This window comes from Balaenoptera acutorostrata, chromosome 3 (assembly GCF_949987535.1).
Source record: "Balaenoptera acutorostrata chromosome 3, mBalAcu1.1, whole genome shotgun sequence".
NCBI classification, from domain to species: Eukaryota; Metazoa; Chordata; class Mammalia; order Artiodactyla; family Balaenopteridae; genus Balaenoptera; species Balaenoptera acutorostrata.
In genome coordinates, this window is record NC_080066.1 from 106293935 (window position 1) to 106318159 (window position 24225).

General features: G+C 55.0%; 2 protein-coding genes across 2 annotated transcripts; both read right to left on the minus strand.

The window, feature by feature from the left end:
- Positions 1-2101: 2101 nt before the first annotated feature.
- Positions 2102-8351, minus strand: SLC22A17 (solute carrier family 22 member 17). Its single transcript, XM_007180574.2, has 10 exons — positions 8224-8351; positions 7512-8018; positions 7316-7419; positions 5033-5187; positions 4273-4438; positions 3931-4076; positions 3662-3767; positions 3230-3501; positions 2886-2997; positions 2102-2743 (listed from the first exon to the last, which is right to left on the minus strand). The coding sequence occupies exons 2-10, from the start codon at positions 7917-7919 to the stop codon at positions 2455-2457; spliced, it is 1758 nt and encodes a 585-aa protein (XP_007180636.2). The 5' UTR covers positions 7920-8018; positions 8224-8351; the 3' UTR covers positions 2102-2454.
- Positions 8352-12965: 4614 nt separating this feature from the next.
- Positions 12966-21460, minus strand: EFS (embryonal Fyn-associated substrate). The gene is made up of 6 exons (XM_007180575.2): positions 21303-21460; positions 16492-16770; positions 16093-16233; positions 15252-15974; positions 14766-14855; positions 12966-13554 (listed from the first exon to the last, which is right to left on the minus strand). Exons 1-6 carry the CDS (start codon positions 21318-21320, stop codon positions 13120-13122), a joined length of 1686 nt encoding a protein of 561 aa, XP_007180637.2. The 5' UTR covers positions 21321-21460; the 3' UTR covers positions 12966-13119.
- Positions 21461-24225: the final 2765 nt, after the last annotated feature.

The following is a 24225-nucleotide window of genomic DNA, read 5'->3' on the forward strand; positions in this document are numbered from 1 at the left end:
CTTTACCTCTTTGGTTGAAGTCAGAGAGACTTGCTGTCTTTCACCTACCCTACTACAGGAGTTGCTCTAGCTTCCTGAGTGTTTTTATTTTCTTGCCCTGGACGTTTTTCCAGTGGTATGCAGAGAATGGGTTCTTTGAAATGCCTCTTTGACACCATTCCACACAGTGTGCTTTGGACAGTGTTATTAGCATATAAGTAACTTCTTGGCTTTACCTGGGCTCTTCCAAAAAGTACTTATCTACCATCCTGTTGGTTCTTACAGAAACTCTGGAGACAGCAATGAGTATGATCTCTCAATGAGTGTTATCATTGGCAACCCAAAGCTAAAAAGTCAACATTGGAGTCAGTTTGGACCACACAGACACTGTTCTACAGAATGTGTGATGCAGAATGTCTAACTGTGAGGGAACTATGGTGGAGTAAAAAGAGCAGCCAGGAGGCCTGGGTTTAAGTCCTCGCTCTGCCTCTTCATGGCAGTTCCTTCCATTTCTCTCATTTCCATTTCCTCAGTAGTTAGATAGGATTAAACTACTAATACCTATTACGGGGGGCTGTGAAGATTAAATGAGAAGGGTTCTTATGAGTTCTCCAGTGATTATTATTGAGAGCCCAGAAGCATGGCTTAGTTCCTAGAGCTTTGGGACTGGGGCATGGACTGGCAGAGGGGAAGGAGATAGGAACACTGGTGTTGCAGGGATCTGTGGGTAACAGGGCCCCCCCTTCTCTGGAAGAGGCTGGCCTCAAGACGTGCTTTTCCTAAGAATTCCTCTCTCCAGGGCCTCCTCACCCTTTCCTTCCTCCAGGCCTTTGCTCTCCCTATGTCTTTTGAATTGAGAGCTATGTACCTGTCTCCTGGGCCCTTGCCTAAGGTCTTTCTGCCTCTCTGAGTCTCACCTCCTTCAGGAGTCAGCCTTTCGATGCTCCAAACCACTGGTCTCTCTTCCTCCTCATTAATATTCCCAGTGTTAGATGGATTTTAAGCTCCTTGAAGGATGGCCCACGCCCTAAATATCCAGGATGGAACTGGTCTGTAAATCCAGCACAGGAAACATTTGTTTAAAGAATTAACAAATACAACTTTTTGAACACCTGTCGTGGGTCACGTGTTGGTGTTTCAAAGTTGAGTAAGACGAAGTTCCTGTCCTCAAGGGGCTTACCATCTACTGGGATAATTTAAGAGGCACTTACAATGTATTATCTTGTTTAATCCTCACAGCAACCCTTGAAGGAAGCTGGAGGTTAAGAGACTTGCCCAAAGCCAGGCCAGGGCTAGTCAAAGGCAGGCCCTGGCACTGAGGTAGAAGGCCTAGTCTCCTACAGCCCCCTCCCAGGGAAGCCTAGAGACTCACTCCTCGCTTCCAAGGGTAGCACGCAAAGATTGGAAGGAGTTGGGAAGCCGGCCACGGTGTGCATCCCTAGAGAGCTCCAGCTCCAGGATCCAGTTATATCCCAGCTGTCACTCGTTAACTTTGTAACCTTGGGCAAGTTACTGAGTCTCTGTCAGTTTCATCATCTGTAAAAGGAGAAGAATACTGTCATGGGCATCCATTGTGTTTACCTGCACAACTCCAGTCCTACTTCTGCCAGCAGCACTCAGGTACTGCTTTCCCCTCCCCAGTTGTCAGTAATAGGGGTGGGGTGGTGTGATAACACAAGCTAGCCAGTCACTTGCTCTCTTGCCTTTTCTGGCTCCTGGCCTTTTATGACTAGTTCTGCTTTTCCTTCTACTCTGTGAGCTCCGCACCACAACGTGCCCCACTAGATCCCTTTAATAAATTGCCTTTATGTTTAAGTTCATTAGAGTCAGTCAGTTATTATTGCTTGCAAAAACAAGAAACTTTAATTGGTCCAAACACCTACCTTGCAATGTTGTAAGGATTAAATGATTAAATGAAGTTTGTAAAGTGCCTAGCCCAGTCCTAGCAGCATAGCAAGCAGTGAGTAAGGGGTGGTGGTAGTTGTCTGTAAGTTAACATGGTGGGGGAGTGAGAAGAGGGGACAGATGCCGGGAGGGGGAGGGAGAATTTTACTGGTTTGGGTTCCACTGAGAGAAACCTTCACCCAAGAGACAGTCAGAAGGACAACAGAAGGGAGGGAAGTCCAGGGTATGGTATGCTCATTTATTCAAAATGTCTTTATTGAAACAGAATGATAGAGCAAGAAAGAATGAGGTCTGGGAGGATGTCTTTGGGCATAGGATGGAGCCCAGACCTGGTGGTTACAGTGTGGAGCTCCCTCCCTGTCCCCTGTCTCTTGCCAAGGAAGTGAACACAAAGCAGCAAGGAGATGGGGTTGAGGGCAGCCCTCTTGAGCTCTCCATGACTGGCGTGAGGTGCCTCTGAGGCTTCAGGGCAGCCCTGCCTTCCTCATTCAGTCCTCCCGCTCTCCTTGCCAGGGCCTTGTGCCACCTTTCTGTATGGGCCAGCCTCCTGCCAGGGTGCTCGAAGGTCGCTCAGAGGGCAGGGTTGGGGGTGGCAAGCAGTGGAACGTGGTCACAGCGGTTAGGGGGTGGCTGCCGCAGCAGGGAAGGCCGGCGGCACAGCTCCCCATCCCGGAGCACCTCGGGCAGAAGCTTGCGTTTGGTCTCCGGCAGAAGCATGATGCTGAGGATGCAGAGGAGAGCACAGGCCGCCAGCACCACGTGCTGCAGGAAAGCTCCATGGCCCATGTGGAGGCGCTGGGCTGGGCCACTCAGCCCGCCAAGTGCCCCCAGTGCCATGATCAGGCCCAGGCCTCGGCCCCTGGGAGAGACGGACAAGGCACTGAGCCTGTAGCTGTGGGCCTCACCCCAGCTCTTCTCCAGCAGCCTCCCCTTTTTCATCCCTCAGGCCCTGTCCTCAGCTGGAGACCTGGAGACTCCCCTGGCAGCACCCCTGCTCTCACCGGACAGTGGTAGGGATGACTTCAGCAGCAAGGAGGGTGCTGAGGATGCCAGCAGTTTGGGAGGAGAAGAGGCCAAGGACGGAGAAGGTGGTGATGGCGGCCTCGTTCAGATCTGGAGGACCAAGAGAGGAGCATGTGAACGGAGGTGGGGAGATCACGCTTGGCCTAGTCCCTGCCATCCTCCCCTCTGATCCCTAGCCGGGTGGGTCTGGGCATTCACTCATTGGTTGGGAGAACAGACAGGATTGTGCGGCCAGCGGGAGAATTGCGGAAGATCTGGGCAGGGCCTGGTCTGGTTTTGGGAGGCCTGTGCCAGAAGCAGTGGCTGAGCCCGTCTGAGGCACCTCTGCTGGGGTTCCTTTGCTGAGCCCACACCGTGGGGAAGGGAGGATGCTCACAATCCCACAGGCCCAGCAGGACCAGGGACGCAATGCCAGTGAGGGTCATCGAGAGAAGCAGGATGCCCCGGCGGCCAAATCGGTCCACGGTGACCCCCAGGAAGACGCAGGCCAGGGCAGCTGTGCCGCTGGCCAGCAAGGAGCACAGGTAGAAGTCCGATGGGCTCCCTCCTCCTCCCACAGGCTGGTAGCAGTGGCGAATGGCGTGGGCAATAAAGCTGTGAGACAGGGTGGGGAGGCGAAGAATGGTGTCTGAATCTCCATCTGCAGCCTTTCACAGCCCTGGCTGGCCTCTGTAGGGGTCCTCAGGCTTTCCCCACCCGGCCAGCCCCCATCCCAGCTACTGGCCTGGCCCTTGGCTCAGACACCCAGGCTCACTTGGTGAATCCCAGGATAAGTAGATTTTTCCAGATGTTGCGGTAGTTGAGGAGGGAAGCGAAGGAAAAGGAGGATGTTGCAGGGAGAGGGCAGGTGTTCTCCAGGTCTTGGGAGAGAGAGAGGAGCTGTCTGTTAGAGGGAACAGCTGAGAACCCAGGGTCCTCCCACATGGGCGGTAGGGACCCTGGGAGAAGGTGGTACAGCTACAACAGAGGGCACCATCATGTGTGCACATTGAGGTATCACCTGTAGGGACCCCTGTCTCTTACCCTGCAGGGCCTCCTGGGCCTCCTCTCCCAGCATCTGCCCATGGGGCCGGTTCCGCTCAGCCAGTATCCTCAGCACAGACTGGGCCTCCTCAATCTGTCGCTTCACTATCAGCCACCGTGCGGACTCCAGAAACAGACCAGGCCATCTGGGGGTGGGTTGGGGGGTACACTGTGAGGCCTCCTGAATCCTGACCCAGGGATGGAAAACTCCCACCTCTGAGGGGCTGGGGCTGGAGCAGGCCTGGACAAGGGGCAATGGAGAAGAGGAGGGGTCTCCAGGCTAGAGCCAGGCTGGAGGTAGAGATGGGAATGGCCAGACAACAGGTGGAGGGTGATACTGACCCATAAAACAGGAAGAGGATGCAGGGAGCGGTGATCATTCGCTGCAGAAATCGCCAGTCCTTAGAGACAAGGGCCAGGCCCAGGAACAGGAAGTGCCCCCCTACCCCCACCAACTCCCCTGCCAGGGCCACCCGAAGCCTCTGGGTTGGGTCGCACAGCTCCAGGCCTGGAGATACAGCAGGGACAGGGAGGAGAGGCCAGGGAGGAAGGAGGCGTGGGAGAGAAGAGGGGAGAGGGAGGGAGGAGGACAGAGAGCAAGGTCAGGCCCTGAGTGGAGGCTGCAGCCATCACCTCCCACAGGCTAACCTCTAAGGCAAAGAGTGGAGAGATGTTCAGTTCTCTCTCCTCTCCCACTCAAACCTGGGAGGGCTCGAGGGTCAGAGTCCCTGCTGGGTTTTCAGCATTCCCAAATTATGGGCCCTTTCACACCAGACCTCTTATTTGACTTTCACATTAACCCTTGTTCAAGGTCATACAGCTACTCAGGATTTCATTTTAAAAACAAGGCTCATTCCCTGACAGCAGTAAGTCCAGAGCAAGGAAAGCCTTAAAGATCATGGGAGGAGAAGGGTGTGGAGAGAAGGAAGACCCCTGGATCCTTCAAAAGCCTGGGCAGAAAGACAGCTGAGATTCCGGACAGCTGAAATCTGGGGCTGAAGAAGGAACTGAGGGGATCCTAGGGAGCAGTGGGAATGGCCTGGGGATACAGACAGGCAGGCATGAATCCCTAGGGAAGGAGCTCTGGGGGGATGCCACTCACGCATCAGGTAGACACCAAGGTCAACGCCGGCAAGCAGAAAGCCCAGGAGGAATCGGAGAGCCATGACACCTGTGGAGGAGCCTGCAGCAGCCCCTCCCACTCCACAGGGGCCCACCAGTCCCAAGGTCAGCAACACAATCCCACGACGGCCAAACCTGGAAAGTAGGGAGAGCCTCTGATCACCCAGACTCCCTGGGGTAGGAGTTGCTGGGTGGGGCCCAGCTGCCCACTTCAAAGCTGGAGGTATAAGGATGAGGCCCTGGAGTGAGGCTAGAGAAGATGGGAGAGGATGGGGACCATGGTTGGCCACTGGGCACTGGGGCGAGGCTATGGTTCTGTGGGGGTAGGACCACTGACTCTTGGGATGGGGCTATTGGTCAGAGATGAGGGCATTTCTTCATGGAAGTGAGACCAACCATCAGAGTGGATGGGATATTGCTTAGGGGACTTGGAACCATTGGTCCTTGGGCATAGAGCTATTGGTCAGTGGGGATGGAGCTTGTCTTGCTCAGACTGGTCAGAGAAGATGGGGTCATTGATATATGGGGTTGGAGCTATTGATCTATGGAGGTAGGCCATTGGCCACTTGTCCATGGGGATAATATTGGTCAGTGAAAATGGAGCTCTTGATCTTAGGGGACTGAGTAATTGATTTTGGGGGATGAAGCCATTTTTCCATGGGGTTGGGGCATGGGTCTACTAATCCATAGGGGTGGTCAGTGGGGCTGGGGCCACTGACCAGAAGATGGAGCCATTGATCCATGGGAATGGAGCTCTTAATCTATGGGATAGGACCATTGATCAGCAGGGATGATCACTAATCTTTGAAGATTGGACCGTTGATCTTTGGGGATGGAGCTATTGATTCATGGGATAGGGATCTCAGTCCATGTAGATGGGACAGTTGGCCAGTAGGGATGAATCTATTAATCCATAGGAATAATCAGTAAGGATGGGGTCACAGACCAGAGGAGATGAGACAATTGGTCAATGATGATGGTCACTGACTATAAGTCAGTGAGGACAGGGCTACTGAAGGCTAGGCTATTGATTTTGGGGGATAAGACCACTGATCTATGGGGATGTAGACTGGGGTCACTGGTCATTGGGAAGGGGGCACCGATAGCCTGAGAGTGAAGCTACTGACCCAATAGGGTGGAACCATTTTTCCATGGGGCTGAGCTTATTGGCTAAGGTTACTGAATTTAGGAGACTGAATTATTGGTCTTTGAGGATGAGGTTATTATTCCACAGGAATGATGCTACTGGTCTGTGGGTGTGAGGCCACTGATGCATAAGGATGGGCTATTGACCTATGGGTTTAGGATCATTTGCCCACAGGGGTGTGTGACTATTGGGCAGTGAGGATAGGCATTGATTTTAGGGAACTGGATTATTCAATGTTGGGTTGCCTTTGATCCATGGGAGTTGAACTATAAATCCATTTGGATGAGACTGTAGACCAGTGGAGATGAGTCTAATAATCCACAGGGATGGTCAGTGGAGATGGAGTGCCTGGTCAGTGGTGATGGTGTTGAGGATCAGAGGAGATGGGAGTTTTGACCCCTGGGAAGAACTATTGGTTGGTGGGATGGGTTGTTGATCTTTGAGATGAGGCCACTGATTCCTGGAAATGGGGCTTTTGATCTGAGAGGATCTGAGATCACTGAAGATCCATGAGGATGGGGCTGTTAGTCTTGGGGGAGGGGTGCTATTGTGGTCACTGATCCATGGGGGTTGAACTATTGACCCCCATGAGGGTAGTCATTTGTTTATAGAGTTGAGCTATTGGTCAGTGTGAATGGAGCTGTTGATATTTAGAAATTAACATAATGAGCTTTAGGAATGAGGCCAGTGAGATGGAGTTAACAGTCCAGGTGGATAGGGCTTTTAGCAAGCATGAGTCTATCAATCCATGATGATGGTGAGGGAGGTGCTTGGTGGTGATAGGGATGATAGAGGAGAAGTTAGGACTTTGGATCTGTGCATATAGGGGTTTTGGTCAGTAGGGATGGGGCTATTGTCTTTGGAGATGAGGCCATTGATCCATGGATCTAGGGATTGGCAAGGAAGGAAGAGTTATTCCCTGTGTGGAAGAGGTGTGGAAGGAGTATTTCTTGATGGGGAGTGAAGCTGAGACAGGGGTGGGGCTGCATATCATTGAACAGAAGAAATCCAGAGAACACTGCAGAGTCCACCGAGTCCCCTTCAGCCTCTTGCCAAGGCAAGCCACCTGGGGCAGCCTCCCTAGCACCCCCTCCTCTCTACTCGCCCAGCCCTCACCTGTCTGCCGGGTAGCCCAGGAACAGGTAGCCAGAGGCAAAGCCCAAGATGAAGAGGATCTGCTCCAGGATCACCTGCCAGCCCAGGTCACACACCAGATCCCACTAGAGACGTGAGAGGGACGTAGCGGGTGTGAGGCCCCTCGCTGGTCGCTCTCGGCCCGCCCCCGAAGCCGCGGCCCACCAGGCTGCCTCACCTGGCCGATGGCGTTGGTGGTGAGCACGGGGAGGCCGTTATAGTCCCAGTCCTTGAGGCAGTGGTTGAAGTCCGGCGGGGCGAAGCCGCTGCACGAGGGGTCCGTACTGGTGGCGATGCGGCTGGCGGCACTGGCTGCTAGGGCGGCGCTGGCGACGCTGACGCCGGTGGCGTTGGGGGGCTGCTCCCAGCCAGAGGCGTTGGGGGCGAAGGCCCCGTAGTGGCAATGCAGCGGGGGCGCCAGCGTGAAGATGGGGTCCGAGGCCATGCCCAGCGCCACAAAGAGCACGGGCAGGCAGCAGAGGCCGAGCTGCAGCTGCTGGCCGCCGCCCAGCGCCCCCACCTGGGCGAGCAGCGCCTCGAAGCTGAGGGGGCCGGGGGGCACGGCCAGCGACAGGCTGCTGCCCATCCCGTCGCCACCCGCGTCGCCCTCCCCCTCCCGCTCGCGTTCGCGCTCGCGCTCACCCTGCAGCTGCTCCGTGGGCACCGCATCTCCGAGGGTCCCGACCTGCTGTGTGTTGGGGGGGTGAGGTAAGGGGTGTGTGGGGTGGTGGCAGAAGGGTGAAGCGGAGAAAACCGCAGAGTAAGGGAAGAGGCCGGGAGCGAGCGGGAGGAAGGCGGGCGGCGGCGGCGGAGGCGCGGGAGGAAAATGCCGGGCGCTTGGCGGGGGTGCGGGGAGATGATGGCGTAGCCCCCAGGGCGCGGGCACTTACTCCGTTGGGGCTGGGGGTGATCTCTACAGTGCTGTCGATTTTGCTGCCGCCCCCGCCATTGGGCTCGGGGGTCCCGGTGGCCACCCGGGGAGCCAGCTTGCCGACCGCAGGGGCCCTGCCGGCCCGCACCGAAAGGATGCACTGCTCTCTGGCCCAGTGGCGCGCCCTGTGCCCGGACACAGAAGCCGGAGAGCCCCTGCTCTGCAGCTCAGCAGCCGCGGGTGCCTCCTTCGTCTCTGCGATCTCTGCGCCGCTTTCCCCTCCCCTTCCTCCAGACTCTCCTCCCCTTCCCACGTCAGCAGAACCTTCGGTCCAGACTCTTCGTCAGAGAGAGGAAGGGGGGCCAGGGCCCAGCAGAGGGAGAGGATGTGGCTCTGTCTCTGTTCCCTGGGTCTGCGGGCCATTGCGGTATAAAGGGGGGGGGGGGGGGGGGAAAAGACCCTGAAGGATAGTAGATCCCAGGCAGATGCCAGCAATTCCTCCTTTGCTTCCAATTCTTCCTTCTCATCTACCCATCCATCCACCTACCCACCCATCCATCCATCCACTCATTCATCAGTAAAATTTATTAAGTGTCTGTTATGTTCTGGCCTTGTGCTGGGCTTTGGGGATAACAGGATGGACAAGACCGACCTTGGAGTAGCTTACTGAGGAGACAGATGGGTATACGGCAAATGATACAGGGCATGCATATGGCGGACTGGGCTGGGCACTGTACTCGGCCTTGGCCTTAGTCCTCTACAAGACCACTTGTCTGGTTTCACCACCCCCTCCCTGGCTGAGTCTCCATCATTTCTCAACAGCATTTGGCACTGTTGGCCACCCCTTCCTCTAAACACTTTTTTCCTTGGCTGCTAAGTCCCACACTCCTGGTTTTCTTTCTCTTGCGCCTCTTTTCTCTACCACAGGCTTCTCCTCCTCCTCCTTGCCATCAGCAGTGTCTGCGATCTTCAGAAGCTTGGTTCTAGGTCCTCCTCTCCTCTCACACTGTTCTTTCCACCTCGGGACCTCACCTGTGCCCGGCTTCAATCACCCCCAGTATAAACAATACGAGCCAATACAAACCTGATCCCCAGATCTACATTTCTAGTTCCCACCTCTCTTCTGAGCCCCAGACCCATGAAGCCACCTCTTATTTGACCTCTTACCTTGGATGACTCACAGGAATCTCAAACTCAATACATCCAAGACCAAACTCATATTTCCCCCCAACCCCCCACCACCCTGGTTGTCTTCTAGTGCTTCTTTCCTCACTGAATGGCACCCTCATCATCCAGTTGTGGCCAGATGCTCAGTTGACAGCCCTTGGAGCGCCCTCTTCCTTACCCCCATGTCAGATCCTTTTCAAAATCCTGTCTATTTTACTTCCTATATAGTTATCAGATATTCTGCTTCTCTCCAACTCTACCACCACTAGTCAAGCTACCTGTTGTAGACTGCTTTAGCCTCAATTCTTTTTTTTTTTTTTTTTAATTTTATTTATTTATTTAATTTATTTTTGGCTGCGTTGGGTCTTCATTGCTGTGCACGGGCTTTCTCTAGTTGCAGCGAGCAGGGGCTACTCTTCGTTGCAGTGTGCGGGCTTCTCATTGCAGTGGCTTCTCTTGTTGTGGAGCACGGGCTCTAGGTGCGCGGGCTTCAGTAGTTGTGGCACGCAGGCTCAGTAGTTGTGGCTCGCGGGCTCTAGAGTGCAGGCTCAGTAGTCGTGGGGCACTGGCTTAGTTGCTCCACGGCATGTGGGATCTTCCTGGACCAGGGCTCGAACTCATGTCCCCTGCATTGGCAGGCGGATTCTCAACCACTGTACCACCAGGGAAGCCCCCAGCCTCAATTCTTAACCAGTGTTCTGCATCTGCTTTGTTTCCATCCCTTTTCCCCATCTGTTGTTCATAGTGCAGACAGAGTGATCTTTTCAAAATGCAGATCTGGGACTTCCCTGGTGGTGCAGTGGTTAAGAATCTGCCTCCCAATGCAGGGAACATGGGTTCGATCCCTGGTCCAGGAAGATCCCACATGCTGGAGCAACTAAGCCCGTGCGCCACAAATACTGAGCCTGTGCTCTAGAGCCCGTGAGCCACAACTACTGAGCCCGCGTGCCAAAACTACTGAAGCCCGTGCGCCTAGAGCCTGTGCTCCGCAACAAGAGAAGCCACTGCAAGGAGAAGCCTGCGCACCACAACGAAGAGCCCCCCACCCACCGCTCACGTAGCCAAAAAAAAAAAAAAAAGCGTATCTGTTCATGTCCCTTTCCTACTTAACAGCCTTCAATGTCTTCTCACTGTCAAGGTAAATACTAATTTTCTAGACACCTCAAACGTGATCCTATGCTCTCTGCAGCTCCACCTCACATCTCTCCCCAAACTCTCTGCGCTCCAGTCACACTGACATTCTTTCAGGTTTTCCAGTGCCACGGGTCCCTTGCATTAAGCTGGTCTTTACACCTAGAAGGCTTCTCCTCCCCCTTAGTCAAGTTCTCCTCATCCTTCAGCTGTCAGCTCAAGCATATTTGCCTCAGAGAAGCTTTCCCTAACTCCTTGAACTGCTACTCAAGAGTGTGAGTTACAGACCATCAGCAGCTGTATAACCTGGGAGCTTATTAGAAATGCAGAATCGCAGCCCTTTGAGTCATAATCTGCATTTTAACCAGATCCCTAGGTGTATGTACATTAAAATTTGAGATACACTTCTCTAAGAGATTTGATATCTAATAGGTACTTTATTCTCTAATTCCAGGTAAGGGCTGAAAAGGCATGTCCCATCAGTCTTAGCCAGGAAATCCATTCCCTCTTGTCTCCACTGAACGACACTTCTAATTTGTCTCCTCTGTTCAGAAATTTTCCAAATATGGGAAACTATTCTAATGCAATAAGCAGCCTCACACCACTTTCCCTCCCCCAACTCATTTTAGCATCTCTTGGGGATTTGCTTTTGGTGCTGTCACAGCCAACATTCCTTGGGGGTTTGTTTGTGTCCTTGTGTCTGTCCTGGAATTATAATCCCTTTAACTTTCTGTGGTGCTGGGCTGTTTACATGCATTATCTTGTTAGGGCCTCACAACAAGCCTGTGAGATCATTTTGCTCATCCTCATATTAAAGATGAAACCAGGACTTGGAGGGACTGACGGGATTTACCTGCAGACATATAGGTACATGGAAACTTGCACTGAGACCTCTGACTCTAATTCCAGGCTGATCTCTTGAAATTCTTTCTGGAATGTGATGGAGGATGGCCCCTGTTACAAGTCTTCAACAACCGGGGTAAATTTTGGTGGCCTCAGAATCTGAAAATGAGTTTCCTTTTGAGAGTGAAATGAGAACAAAGAACCAAAATTGGAGGAGGCAAATGCATGGGGAAAGGGGCCAAGGGACTAAGACTGTGGCTGAATTTTGGGATGCCTCCAATCCAGTCACTGTGCCAGAGTAGCATCTTGGGAAAGCACAACTGAAGCAATGGATCTGTGGCTTGGACTACTTCCCTTGTGGTAAATGGCTGGAGTGATCCCCTGTCTAAGCCATGGCCCATTAATTTCACCAAAGCCCTGTGGACTATGGACTTCCAACGCATTAAATTCACTGGCCCCTCAGCTCCTCTAAAAAATGGTGTGTCCAGAAGGACAGTCAGGAAGCCTGGAAAGGGGAGTTTAAGGGGCTAGACCTTCTTGGGTTAACTGAAGGGAGAGGGCGCCCAGGCCAGCAGCACTCTCCAGTTGGCCAGAGCTGTCCTATGGCACAAAGCTGAGGACAGCTGGGGTGACCTCTTCAGCATGGCATCATGAAGGCTCTCTTGTGGCCACCCTCTCCACATGTGCACCTCTCTAATGACATCATTTGACATTGGTCTTGGAGGAGAGGCCTTGGTCAGAAATCAGATTGGGCCTGCCTTCCTGGTATGCCGCGTTGCAGACTCTTCTTGGTTCTCTCATCCTCCGAGTCTCAGCACAGATACCACCTCCCCAACAATGCTGTCTAAAGTCTCCAATGGCCTCTCCCCTCATCTAGTTAGTCTGGCATATCACCCTGTTTATTTCCATTACCAGCAACTGTCAACTTTGTGGCAGGTTTCTTTCTTCACTTACTTCTTCTGGCTGACTCGTTTATGTCCAGCCCACCCCCATGATGGACCTTCAGAACTGCGCCTGGCACGTCACATGGGAGCCGAGAACCTGCCAGATGAATAGTTGTTGAAGATACAGCAAAATTTTCCCCAAAACCCTAAAGGCAGCCTGCCCACAGCGTGTGTCTCATCGTTTTGGCCAAGGGTGCCAGGCCCACTCCCCAGGCTCCCAAGAAGCAGAGTCAGGGAACCAGACAGCCTGGTTTATTGAGATGCACCAGCGCCCAAGGCCCAGCTCTCCTGCCTCCTGTGGGGAGGAGCCCTCTGGCCTCTCCCAGACCTTCCCGTTCTGGGTGGCCAACGTCCTGCCCTCACTCTCAGCTAACAGTGAGGCACTGACGTTCTAGAGCCAAGACACAGGACAGGGAAGGGGCTCCGGGTGGCCCCTTCCTCCAGAATCTGAAAATGATTCAGGTTTCAGCTACCTGAACCTCTGTGGGGCCGAAATCCCAGAGGCAGGCGGCCACGCGGTGCCCAAGAACCTCCACGCCAGGCTGAGGGAGGAGGAAGGTCCAGTTCCTCCTTGCCCTGGAGGGCCTGGCACCTGCCCCTGACAAAGCAGGGAATAATATTAAATATAAATAATTTATACAAAATGGCTCGTACAAAAAGCTGCGGGGTAGGGGAGGAGGTGCCTCTGTGAGAGGCTGAGATGACTGGAAGAGGGGGGGAGGGGGAGAGATGCCTCCACCTCTCCTAGTCCCTAAAACAGAGCCCTCCAGCCACCCAAGGCCTGGAGGGGGCTCTGGCAGGCAGGCGAGGGCAGAGCAGGGCCAAGGGGCTCAGGGGGCCAGGCTGGTGAGCAGGGTGGTAAATTGCAGGGCCCGCCCTGCCAGCTCCGCCACACACTGCACCATCTCTTGGGCCGCAGGGCCGGATGGGTAGCCCAGGGCGGCCCCCTTGACGGCCAGCACCGTGGCCCGCAATGCCTGGCCCAGCGCTGTGCCTGCAGCTCCGACCTGTGTTCGCAGAGGGGTGGAGGCTGCCAGGCGGCCCAGGGTGTCCCCAACAAACACCAGGCGGTGAGCGGCCACCAGCACCTGCTTGCCGTGGGGCACGAAGAGGCGCGGGGGCTGGTTGGCCCGGGTGCTGGACATCAGGGCCGCCACGGCTGCCTGCAGTGTTGAGTAGTGGCCCTGGCACTGCCCGGCGTAGAAGTGCAGGAGCTGTAGATCTCCGGCGGGAAGAACCAGTGGCTCCCCTGGGGACGGGGCCTCCTGAGGGCGAGAAGAGTGGTCAGTGGGATTGCTCTCCTTACTGCCGCTTTTGTTGTCATTTCCTTTCTCCTTCCCTCCCTTTGTTCCTCATTCCTTCCTTTCTCCCTGAGCTCAATTCCTTTAGATCATACCTCTGCCCGTCAGACAATTTAGATTCTCATAGCGAGTGGCAGGAAGGTGCCCAGAATTGATGTCAGATAAATCTGGATATCAACAACCTCAAAAACAAGTCTCTGAACTTCATTGTTTCCTTGTCTCTAAAATGGGGAGCCTAGGACTGCACTGTCCAATGTAAACATAAGGCGAACCACCCATGTAATTTCAAATTTTCTAGTAGCCACATTAAGAAAAGTACAAAGAAATTGGTACATATTTTCTAACTCCATATATTAAAAATGTTGTAATTTCAACACTGTAATCAATATGAAAATTATTGAGATTGTTTTTCATACTAAGTCTGCAAAATCTGGTGTGCATTTTATATTTACAGTACATTCCAGTTTGGACCGGTCACATTTGGAGGGATCGGTAGCCGCATGTGGCTGGTGGCTACCAGATTGGATAGTGCAGCTCTCATCTCTGCCTCCTAAGGCTGCAGTGAAGATTAGCTGATACGATATATAGAAAGGGCTGAGAACAGAGAATTGCATGCTGCAAGCACTATATGAGTGCTAACTATGGCTGTGATCAGTGCTGACGCACGTGATGTGCTGAGCACAGGGTCTGGCACTTGGTACAAACCTGACAAATGGTAGCTATTGTGATTAGGACCATTCTAGATCAGGTCGAGGAGACCATCTCACTTTCCCAAGGCCCAGAGAGATTAACTGGCGGCTTCAGAGCCCCCGGCTTCTTAGTGGTGGAGCTGGGATTAGGAGCCGGGTCTCTTAGGAACCCAGGAATTCACAGTTGGAAGGGGCCTCAGAAGTCACCCGGCCCAGCAACTCTTCTGCTCCCCGGACTGCTTGGTTTTCTGACTCTTCTCCAACACATTCTTTCCTCTCTTTCTGAATCCCTGATATCCTTTTCTAAGTTCCAGCTCCTTCCTGAATTCTAACTCCTCTCTACTCCAACTGTCGTGTTTCACTGAACTCTTACCCCCATCCTAAATCGATTTCCCTTGATGCTCGAGTTAAGAATACCCCTTCTTCCAAGTTCCTGCTCCTCCTCCCCCCCATCCCCCTTCTCTAGCACCACCCCCATGGGGTTACCTGCTGCTCTGGTGGCCCCCTCTCCAGCAGCTCAGGATCCCCTGGGGAGGCCTTATCCCGGGCCCTGGCTCCCTGAGCTTTATCCATGCCCTGCAGGAGGGGATGAGGGTCTCAGTGCAGGGGTGGGAGAGCAGGCTGAGGTCTAGCCTCCATGGTCTTCCTGCTCCTCCCCACTCCCACGTCCTCCCGAAGGTCTCTCCTGCCATCAGGTCTGCAACCCGTTGACTCTAGGTCCGGGAGAGCTCTGGTGGCAGGTCAGAGGTCTCAGGGACCCCAGGCTGGGTTTAGGGGGAGGAACGCGGCACCGATACAAGTGACGTGGCCAAGTACTGGGGCCCAGGCCATAGGGTGCAGGGCCAGTGGAGGGGAAGAAGGGAAGGGAGGAAGCCAGGGTCTGCATCTGGGGCCTCAGGCCTCCTTGCTCCTCTCCCCATCCCTGGCTCTCCTGGAGCCATTTATGGGGGGGCTGGCTGGAGGCGAGCTCACCTTCAGGTGGACGTAGTCATACTCCTCGGCCATCGGGATGCCCTCATACTCATTGTGGTGTCCTTCTTGATGGTCCTCCACCTCCCCGATCTCTGGATCCCCCTCGACCTTGGGGCCCCCGTAGCCCGGCAGGCGGGGTGGGGGTGGGGGCAGAGGCCGGTCCTGGATGCTGCCCTTCCGGCCTGGAGCAGGAGACGGAGCCGGGGAAGGGCTGGGGGCCTCCGGGACAGGCAGGGCCGGCAGAGGGCGGCGGGACAGACTCTCAGCTGAGGGCAAGCGGGGCCTGTGTGCGGGTGGGGGGCTTCTGGCCAGAAGCAGGGCCAGGGCGTCCAGGTCATTGGAAGCCGAGGCTGCCAGGGGCTCTGGAGAAGGGGGAGTCTCCGGCCCCAGCAGGGGGACATCGTAGATGCCCTCGTCAGTGCCCCTGCTTTCCCCGTCTGCCAGCAGTTCCTCTGGTGCTTCGTACAGATTGAGCAGGGCGGATGCTCGTTTCAGGTTGGAGGGGGCAGCGTAGAGGGGGGGCCCTGGCTCCCGGCCCCCCTCCCAGTCCAGATCTGGCTCCAGGTCTGACTGTGGCTTCGGGGCCAGAGGCACGTCATAGGGAGCTTCATCTTCTCCAGGGGACTGGGGGACAACCCAGGCCAGAGGGCGGGAGAAGGAGGCCGGGGAGTCATAGGGGCCATTGGAGGGAACTCGGAGGGCGGTGGGGGGTACGTCATAGACCTGGAGAGGAAGCAGTTGGTTACTCTCAGTCTCAGCAGTGGGCCCCCATTCCGCTAACCCCCACCCCCGAGAGCCATCTGTTCCCTGCCCAACATACACACAAACCTCTAGCCCTCACCTCCAGGGCATCTCCAGGGGCAGCCTGTTGGGTCCCACTGCCTCTGGGGACCTTGTAGATGGGATCAGGGGAGGGCGGACAGGGTCCAGCCAGAGGTCCCGAGGTAGGACAGGGCCGAGCTGGGGGTGGCACCACATACACCTGGGAGATCAACACAGGCGGGTGGGTCAGGCGGTGTGGGGACCAGAGGATCAGATAATGTGTGCCCGGGAGGAGCTCAGACATCTTCCAACCCCCTCCCTGTACCAGTGGGGAAAGAGCCCAGAAAGGGTTGGCCGACAGGATTAGTACAGCAGAGTCGGTGCAGAGCTGCCATCACAGAGCTCTCCCTGCTCCACGTGCAGGCACCGGCGGAGGGGAATGTCCTGGCTTGGGGTTTTGGGGGGCTCCAGCTCTCACCTCCTGGTCCTCATTGCCGTGCTCTGGGGCTGGATGTGGTGAGCCAGGCTGGGCTGGCGGCACCTGGGAGAGGCCAGGCTTGGGTGCCGGGCCAGTGGGAAGGAGCTTCACTCTGTTGGCAGGCACAATGCCCTGCTGGCCATGCAGGGAGCAGAGGCACCAGCCGTCCAGCCCACCAGCGCCTTCCCTCTGCAGTACCCGTAGAACGTCCCCTCGGCGGAAGGACAGTTCCTGGGGGGACTCGGCGGTGTTGTCGTACAGTGCCCGGGCCAGCTGGGCCTGGTGGGTGAGGTGGGAATAGGGAGAGGGGTCTTCACACACATATCAGGTCATGTCACCCTCTGCTCAAAACATAGAGCTCCCCACTTCCCTCAAGCTAAAAATCTGACCTCCTGACTCAGCTCTTCCTGACTGGGCCCTGCCTGTCTCCAGCTTCATCCCTTGCATTCTCCCTCTCTATTCCTTGATCTAGACAAGCTCTTTCGCACCTCAGGGCCTTTGCACTTCCTTTACCTGTCCCCTGACTATTCATTTGACTGGCCCTTTTTCATCCTTCAGTTCTTCTTAAATGTCTTCTTCTCACTCTTCTCCCCACCCCATTCTCTGTCTGTCTCCACCCATTGTTTCCTTCACAGTACTTTATACTATTTGTCTATTTACTTTAAAGAATCGAGTTCTTCCCTTGTACTGTCAGCCCTGTGAGAAAAGGGATTTCTATATTCCTAGCCTCTGCAATAGGCCTAACCTGGAATCAGTCCTCCATGAATGAGTCCTCGTTGAATGAATTACATGAGGAAGTCCTGAAAAGGTCTCCCATATACTCTCCTTTACCTTCCCTGTTTCCCAGGCAACATCCCCCATAAGCAGGTTAGATTAAGCAGCTGCAGAGACCCCGCATTCTGAGAAAGACTGGGAGAAGCCCAGCCCAGACAGAGCCTTGGCATAATAAGGAAGAAAACAGAAACCAAAGCAATTGTTTTGTTCTCAGTCTGAGCAAGTAAGGTTCTACCAGCAGAGGCTGAGGTTATCATGGAGAAGAGAAAAGTGCATACGCTCGTGTGTGTTTGTGTGTGTGTGTGTATGCAGGGGGGCTGGTGGACCAACCAAGAGCAAACATTTATCAGCCTGTTTCCAGTCCTGTCTGGTGGGGACATCTAAGCTTTTTCCTTTGAGAGCTACAGGCTCAGGTAAGCCACAGACATCAAGGGCAAATTATATAGCCAGACACTGAGCGAGTGTTTGCACTAATCATCTCATCTCATTTAATCCTCACAACAACCTGATGAGGGAGGAGCCATCATTATCCCCATTTGGAAAGGAAATTGGAACAGAGAGGTTGGTACTTTGCCCAATGACATACAGCTGGTGCAGCACGATTTGAACTCCAGGCTGTGGGATTCCAGAGCCTCTCACTCACTCCTCTGCTGCCTCTTCACAACCACAAGCATAAGGACCTACTTTTTGGGAGTTCCCTGGTGGCCTAGTGGTTAGGATTCCAGGCTTTCACTGCCGTGGCCCAGGTTCAATCCCTGGTCACGGAACTGAGATCCCACAAGCCATGCAGCGCACCCCTCCAAAAAAAAGGATCCACTTTTTTCTTCTTATATTAGTAACAGTAGTTAAGTCAAGAGGGCCCATGAATATATCCGGACAAAACTATAATTCCAAAAGAAACACGCACCCCTAAGTTCACAGCAGCACTATTCACGACAGCCAAGACATGGAAACAACATAAATGTCCGTTGACAGATGAGTGGATAAAGAAGATGTGGTACATATATACAATGGAATATTACTCACCCATAAAAAAGAACGAAATAATGCCATTTGCACCAACATGGATGCAACTAGAGATTATCATACTAAGTGAAGTAAGTCAGAAAGAGAAAGACAAACGCCATATGATATCAATTATATGTGGAATCTAAAGCATGGCACAAATGAACCTATCTATGAAACAGAAACAGAATCATGGACATAGAGAACATACTGGTGGTTGCCAAGGGGGAGGGGACTGGGGGAGGGATGGAGTGGGAGGTTGGGGTTAGCAGATGTAAGCTCTTATATATAGAAAGGATAAACAACAAGGTCCTATGGTATAGCACAGAGAACTATATTCAATATCTTATGATAAACCATAGTGGAAAAGAATATAAAAAAGAATGTACATATATATGTATAACTGAATCACTTTGCCATACAGCAGTAACACAACATTGTAAATCAACTATACTTCAATTAAAAAAAAAAAAAGGGACTTCCCTGGTGGTGCAGTAGTTAAGAATCCACCTGCCAATGCAGGGGACACGGGTGCAAGCCCTGGTCCACGAAGATCCCACATGCCGCGGAGCAACTAAGCCCGTGGGCCACAACTACTGCGTGCTGCAACTACTGAAGCCCACACGCCTAGAGCCCACGCTCTGCAACAAGAGAAGCCACTGTAATAAGAAGCCCGCTCACTGCAACCAAAAGTAGTCCCCACTCGCCACAACTAGAGAAAGCCTGTGCGTAGCAACGAAGACCCAAGACAGCCAAAAATAAAACAGAATTAAATAATAAAAATTTAAAAATAAAATAAAAAGATAACAACAACAAAAAGACTTAAAAAACAAAACAAAAAGAGGACCCATGGCTCAAACATGACTCAAGTTCACAGGAAGTCTTCATGATGCCCAAGTTCCCTTTGCTAGTCTCTCTTCACTGGGCTCTGGTTCCACCAAGTTATTTGGTAGAATCAAGCTTAAGCCACTCACAATGTCAAAATATATTCCGCTTCAGTTATGTTTCCTAAGTAACCCGAGCCCGCTGGCAGGATCCCAGGCAGTGGTGGAAAGCAGGTAGTTAGGCATTACTGAACAGGTAATCCACGTGGGCTGACTAACTCAGTGAAACCTCTCAAGCTCAAGATCTCTGGCAGGCTGCATTTGGCCACCAGGCCCTGGGCGAAGGATGGCCGGCTCAGCCAGCATGAGTGCTTGTTCCTCATGGCCGGTGTTTCCCTCCGGTGGAGAGGTTGTCCAGCCCTTTATGGCTGGGTGATTTTAACAATAAGCTGACTTCTCTTGCCTGATTCCAAATTATCAAACCCTTTTCTGATTATATTTTGGCTTCTAAAGGATGTTGTCCCACAGAAAGCCAATACGCTAGCCAGATGACACAAATTCCTGGTTAGCTTAGCCCTTTTCTTTCTAACTGTAAATTAGAAATCGGCGTTTTGGATCTAGCCAGGGGGTTAAAAGCATGGTTTCTGAGGCAGACAGACCTGAGTGTGAGTCCTGGCTCTGCCACTTTCGAGCTGGGTGACTTTGGGCAGTTTGTTTAACCTCTCCAAGCTTCAGTTTCCTCCTTTATAGAATTCCATATCCATAGCTGAATATCCACTTTCAGATAATATCAGTACTAGCCTCACAGGGTTGTTGTGAGGACTGGGTGAGATAATGCGTCAAAGAACCAGGACAAACCCAGACAAAGCTCAGGGCCAGCTTAGGGCCAGTAAATACTAATAAATATTAGCTGTTATTAGGATCCTGTGAGATTCATAAGCATAAATACCAACACCCCTCGCTCCCCCAGGCAAAAGAAAGATCTACCTCCTGAGGCTACAAAGCTGACCAGCTGACCAGTTGGCTCCTGAGAAGGCATCTTTATGTCAGAGTACGCCACTATGTTCAGGACCTCCCCCTCTTCTGGCTCCGAACTAGGGTCTGCTCACCATCATACAGATTGAGGAGCTAAGAGGAGTTTGGTCTGAGAAGGAATGAAAATCTAACTCATCCTCGAGGGGTGTGGGAGGATGTCAGAAGCCATGCTTCTCTTCCCAGCCTCACAATCCTCCTTCGGAGAATGCCCATTCAGAGGGGGCCAGAAAGCAGGTGGCAGCCTTGCTTTCCCTGGGAATCCTAGGGCCTAGGGAAGGGTGGAAAGGGGACAGAGTTGCTTGGATTCAGACTACAAGCAGTAGAGGACAGAAAGCAGGGGCGGGGCCGTGAAGAGTTCCTCCCTGTGTCAGGTTTGAATTCTGTCCAATGGGACCAAACCTCTGGGCCTTGCAATTGCGGGAACCCAGGCCAGAGTCCCTGATAGACTGATTGATGATGGGTGTGGCCACCCCAGCTCTACCCCCTCCTCAGGGGCCCAGCTGACTTGTGAGGGAGTGGCTGTCTTAAAGGGGGGTGGCCGTGGGCCACACGCTCCCTGGGAGGCCTCCTCCCACTGGCCCATCATGCCAGCTGTCTCCTCCCTTTGTCCCCAGTCCTAGGAAAGTGGCCAGAGGCTGGCTGACATCACCTCCCCTCCTCCCTCTATTTTCTCTTGCTCCCTGCCGGATCTCCCTCTTTTACTTTATTTCCCACCTTTCTGCCATCCCTCCTCTAGAGAAGGGCCCCCTTGGGCCCTTTGCCCTCTCCTATTTCCCTGGAGCCACCTCCGTTCTTTCAGCCCCCTCCCAACCTTTTATTAGCCTCCCAATCACAAGCCCCTGCCAACCTCCAGTGGCCATCTGTTCCCGCCCATAAAGGAACAGATAGGACTCAGGCTTGCCCCCTCCCCTCCTTCCAGGAGCAACCTCTAGAAAGAAAAAGGGGAGAATGGGGAGGGGGAGGAGAGAAGAGGGAGGCCAGATCCAGTAGGAGCTAGGGATGAGGAGTGAGAGGGGGAAAGGGAAACAAAAGTGCCAGAAGGGGGACACAGTCTCCCGAAGAAGCAAGAGACCAAGGAGCGAGACAAAGAGAAGGCAGAAATAAAAGTGACAGGAGTGCAGGACAGGCTGTGGACGTCTCTGCCCGGCAGCCTCCTCTCTCTGGTGGACTCACCGACGTGGCTATGGCCATGGCCTTGGCCTTCCGCGCGGCCAGCTCCAGGCCAGGCTCGGTTTCGCTGACTTCAGCAGCGGCTGCCCCGCACCATGGAGGCGGCCCCCTGCTGCGGCGCCTGAGTCGTGGCCTCCGCAGAGGTTGGAGGAGGAGAAAGAAAACCCACGAAACTCCCCAAATGGGAGGCAGCTTGGCCGGGCAGGAGGAGGAGCGGGGCGGGCCGGGGCGTCGCTGCGGGAGCTCATCCAAGGGCGCGCGCTCTGCCCCGTCCCCGGGGCCTCCCGGGGGCTGCCGGGTGGACCAGGCCCCCGGAGCTGCCTGTCCTAGGCCGAGGGGGCACCCCGGATCCGCACGGGCCCAAAGCTCCCTTCCAGTGCCAGGGCGGGCGAGGAGGCGGGAGCTGGGGCTGCGCTCGACGCCTCCCCGGGCCGCTCAGGACGGCCCCGAGGGCAGGGAGAAGCCGCCGGGGCGGTCGGGCTGGACGAGCGAGTTTAGGGGCCAAGCCTCCCCACCCGGCTGCCGCGCCGGAGAGCGGTGCTCCCGAGGCTGAGGTCGGGCGTCGGGGGCTCTGCGGCAGCCCCGCTGCGAGGGAGGGGGCGGGGGGCAGTGAAAACTGAGACGTTCGTTCCTCTTCAAACTCGCCCGACTTGGCGAACCGAGGCCAGGCTGGTGCCGAATGCCTCGGAGAGCGCGGCGGCTGGGCTGGGCGGCCCGAGTGGTTGCTTTCTGCCGAGACTCTCGCAGCCCCGGCGAGGAGGCGGGTTCCCAAGCACGCACACTAGGTCGCAGCGCGGCTGGGGGTCTGGGGGCGCCGCGACGGCGCCTCGCTACCCGCACGCGGGCCCGGCTCGAAGGGGCGGGACGGCCCTCCCCACACGCCCCCCTCCAGCCCTCGACGTCGGAGCTCCCGCTCCCACCCTCGGCCCCCGGCCCTCGGCGCTGGCCCCGCCGCCCCGCTTACACGCACCCTTGGCGGACCCTCTCCGCGCGCCCCAGGGCTCGGGGCAGCCCGGGTGTCTCGGGCAACCGAGGGAAAGGCCACAAAGCAAGAAGGAGCAAAGAGAAGGCGAAGGAGGAGCAGAGGCCAGGGTCCTTCGGACTCGCCTGGAGGTGGGGCTGGGGGGGACACTGAGAGCGCTGGGAAGGCTCCGGGGGTCGCGCGCGGCCTTCAGGCTCACCCCCCGCTCGCGGCTCCCCTTCCCTCCCCTTCCCGGGCTCCCGGCGCCCTTTCTGTGCAGCTCCTTTCTCCTCCCCTCGGGCCCTCTCCGCTCCGGCGCGGGGCTCAGTCCCGGGGATTAAGAGAAAGGAGGGAGGGGAAAAGGGAGGGGAAGGGAAGGGGCGGAGGAGAAAGGAGGACGATCCCTCCAAAGGCGGGTGTTGAGTTTCAGCTCAGGACCCTCGGGCCAAATTGCACGCCCCCTCCCGGCTCCTCTCCCCCGTCGGCTGCAGCCCGGCGTCGCGGCGAACCTCCAGGTGGTCTGGTTCGCTCCCTCCCGGGAGCTTTCCTCTCCCCGTCACGCCGCCGATCTACCCCGCCAGCCCCGCGCCTCTCTGCATCCCTTTCATTAGCCCCACATCTGTCTTTCCCTTGGGAGGGAGCACGCTCCTTCCGCCTTTCTGGGGTCCTCCGCGGAGCCTCTCTACACCCTTGGCAGGGCCTCCGCAGGGGTCTGGGGCTGGACACGGATTCTAGCCCTGGCGAGAGAACGTGATGCCTGAGCATCTGGTCCCGGAGCCGCGGGCGGGCCGGTTGTGCCGCCTCTTACGCTTCTCTGCCAGTCTAGGCCTGTCCCCTGCCCTCACTCTGGCTCGCTCCTGCTGCCGTGAGGAGCAAAAGTGGGGACTTCGGGCACAAAAGGGCAGGACTCTTTCAGAGGAGCTGGGATTGCCCCCTGTCCCCAAGCTTCAGCTGGAAGGACGCGGCTCGGGCCCTCCGCACCTCTCCTGCCCTATTACTGCTCCTTCGTGCGCGCTGCCTCCCTCCCGTTGCCCGCCCCCTCCCCGGCCCACCCCGCGTTCTTCCTTTGGGAAGAACGCATCAAGGCCTCTCAGAGGCTCCAGAGAAAAGCCTTCCTTCTTCCGTTTTTGAGGTTCCTGGAGTTTAAAAAGTGAGATGCCAAACTGGATTGAAAAACTGTAGCATATTTTCAATGTTTGCATTTAACACATTAACACTTCAAACACATAAAATAGACAATGGCTCTATGTATAGCGTCATTTGGAGATAACATCAGAAGTCTAATTTAAGGCCCTTTGTGAACCTGAGGCCTTGGATACAGAGAGGCTCCCCACCTCCCCTCCCCTCCCCCTCCACCCCCGCATTCCACAGGCCCACTCGTCCAGGCATTTGCCAGCAGGGGAGGGGGAAGCACCTGACCCAGCTCCTTCCTCTCCCTGGTGCTTGGACACCTATAAACAAACTCAGACTCCTTTAGGATGGGAGAGGAACTTTAAAATTTCCAGATGCATCTCAAGGGAGAGCTCACCCATTCCAGTTCCAGCCTGGTCCAACTTCTCCCAGACCTCAGCCCTGGGGGCCTGGCTGCCTGGAACACAGATATTCAGCTTCTGGGGTGTGACTTGGTATATGATCTCTGCCCAGGGGACTGCCAAGGCAAATTGGGGCTCAAGATGGAGGTGGCCAGGAAACCCTGTTCCAAAGATGAGTGCTCTGATTGGCACAGGGGAAACAGATGGAGGACGGAAAAGACTAAGCAGGAAGGAAGTGCTGGGACCCGGCAAAATGGTGGTTTGGGAGGTGGGGAGTGAGGCTGACTGCCCTCATTGTAGCTGAGCGCCTACCTGGTACCTGGAGCTAGGTGAGGGGGTTAGAGTGCAAACCTGCAGGAAAACAAGTCTGTGCTTCTGGAGTGCCCAGGCAGGAAATGGAGCCAGTCAGACTCAGGGGTGAATCCTGGTTTGT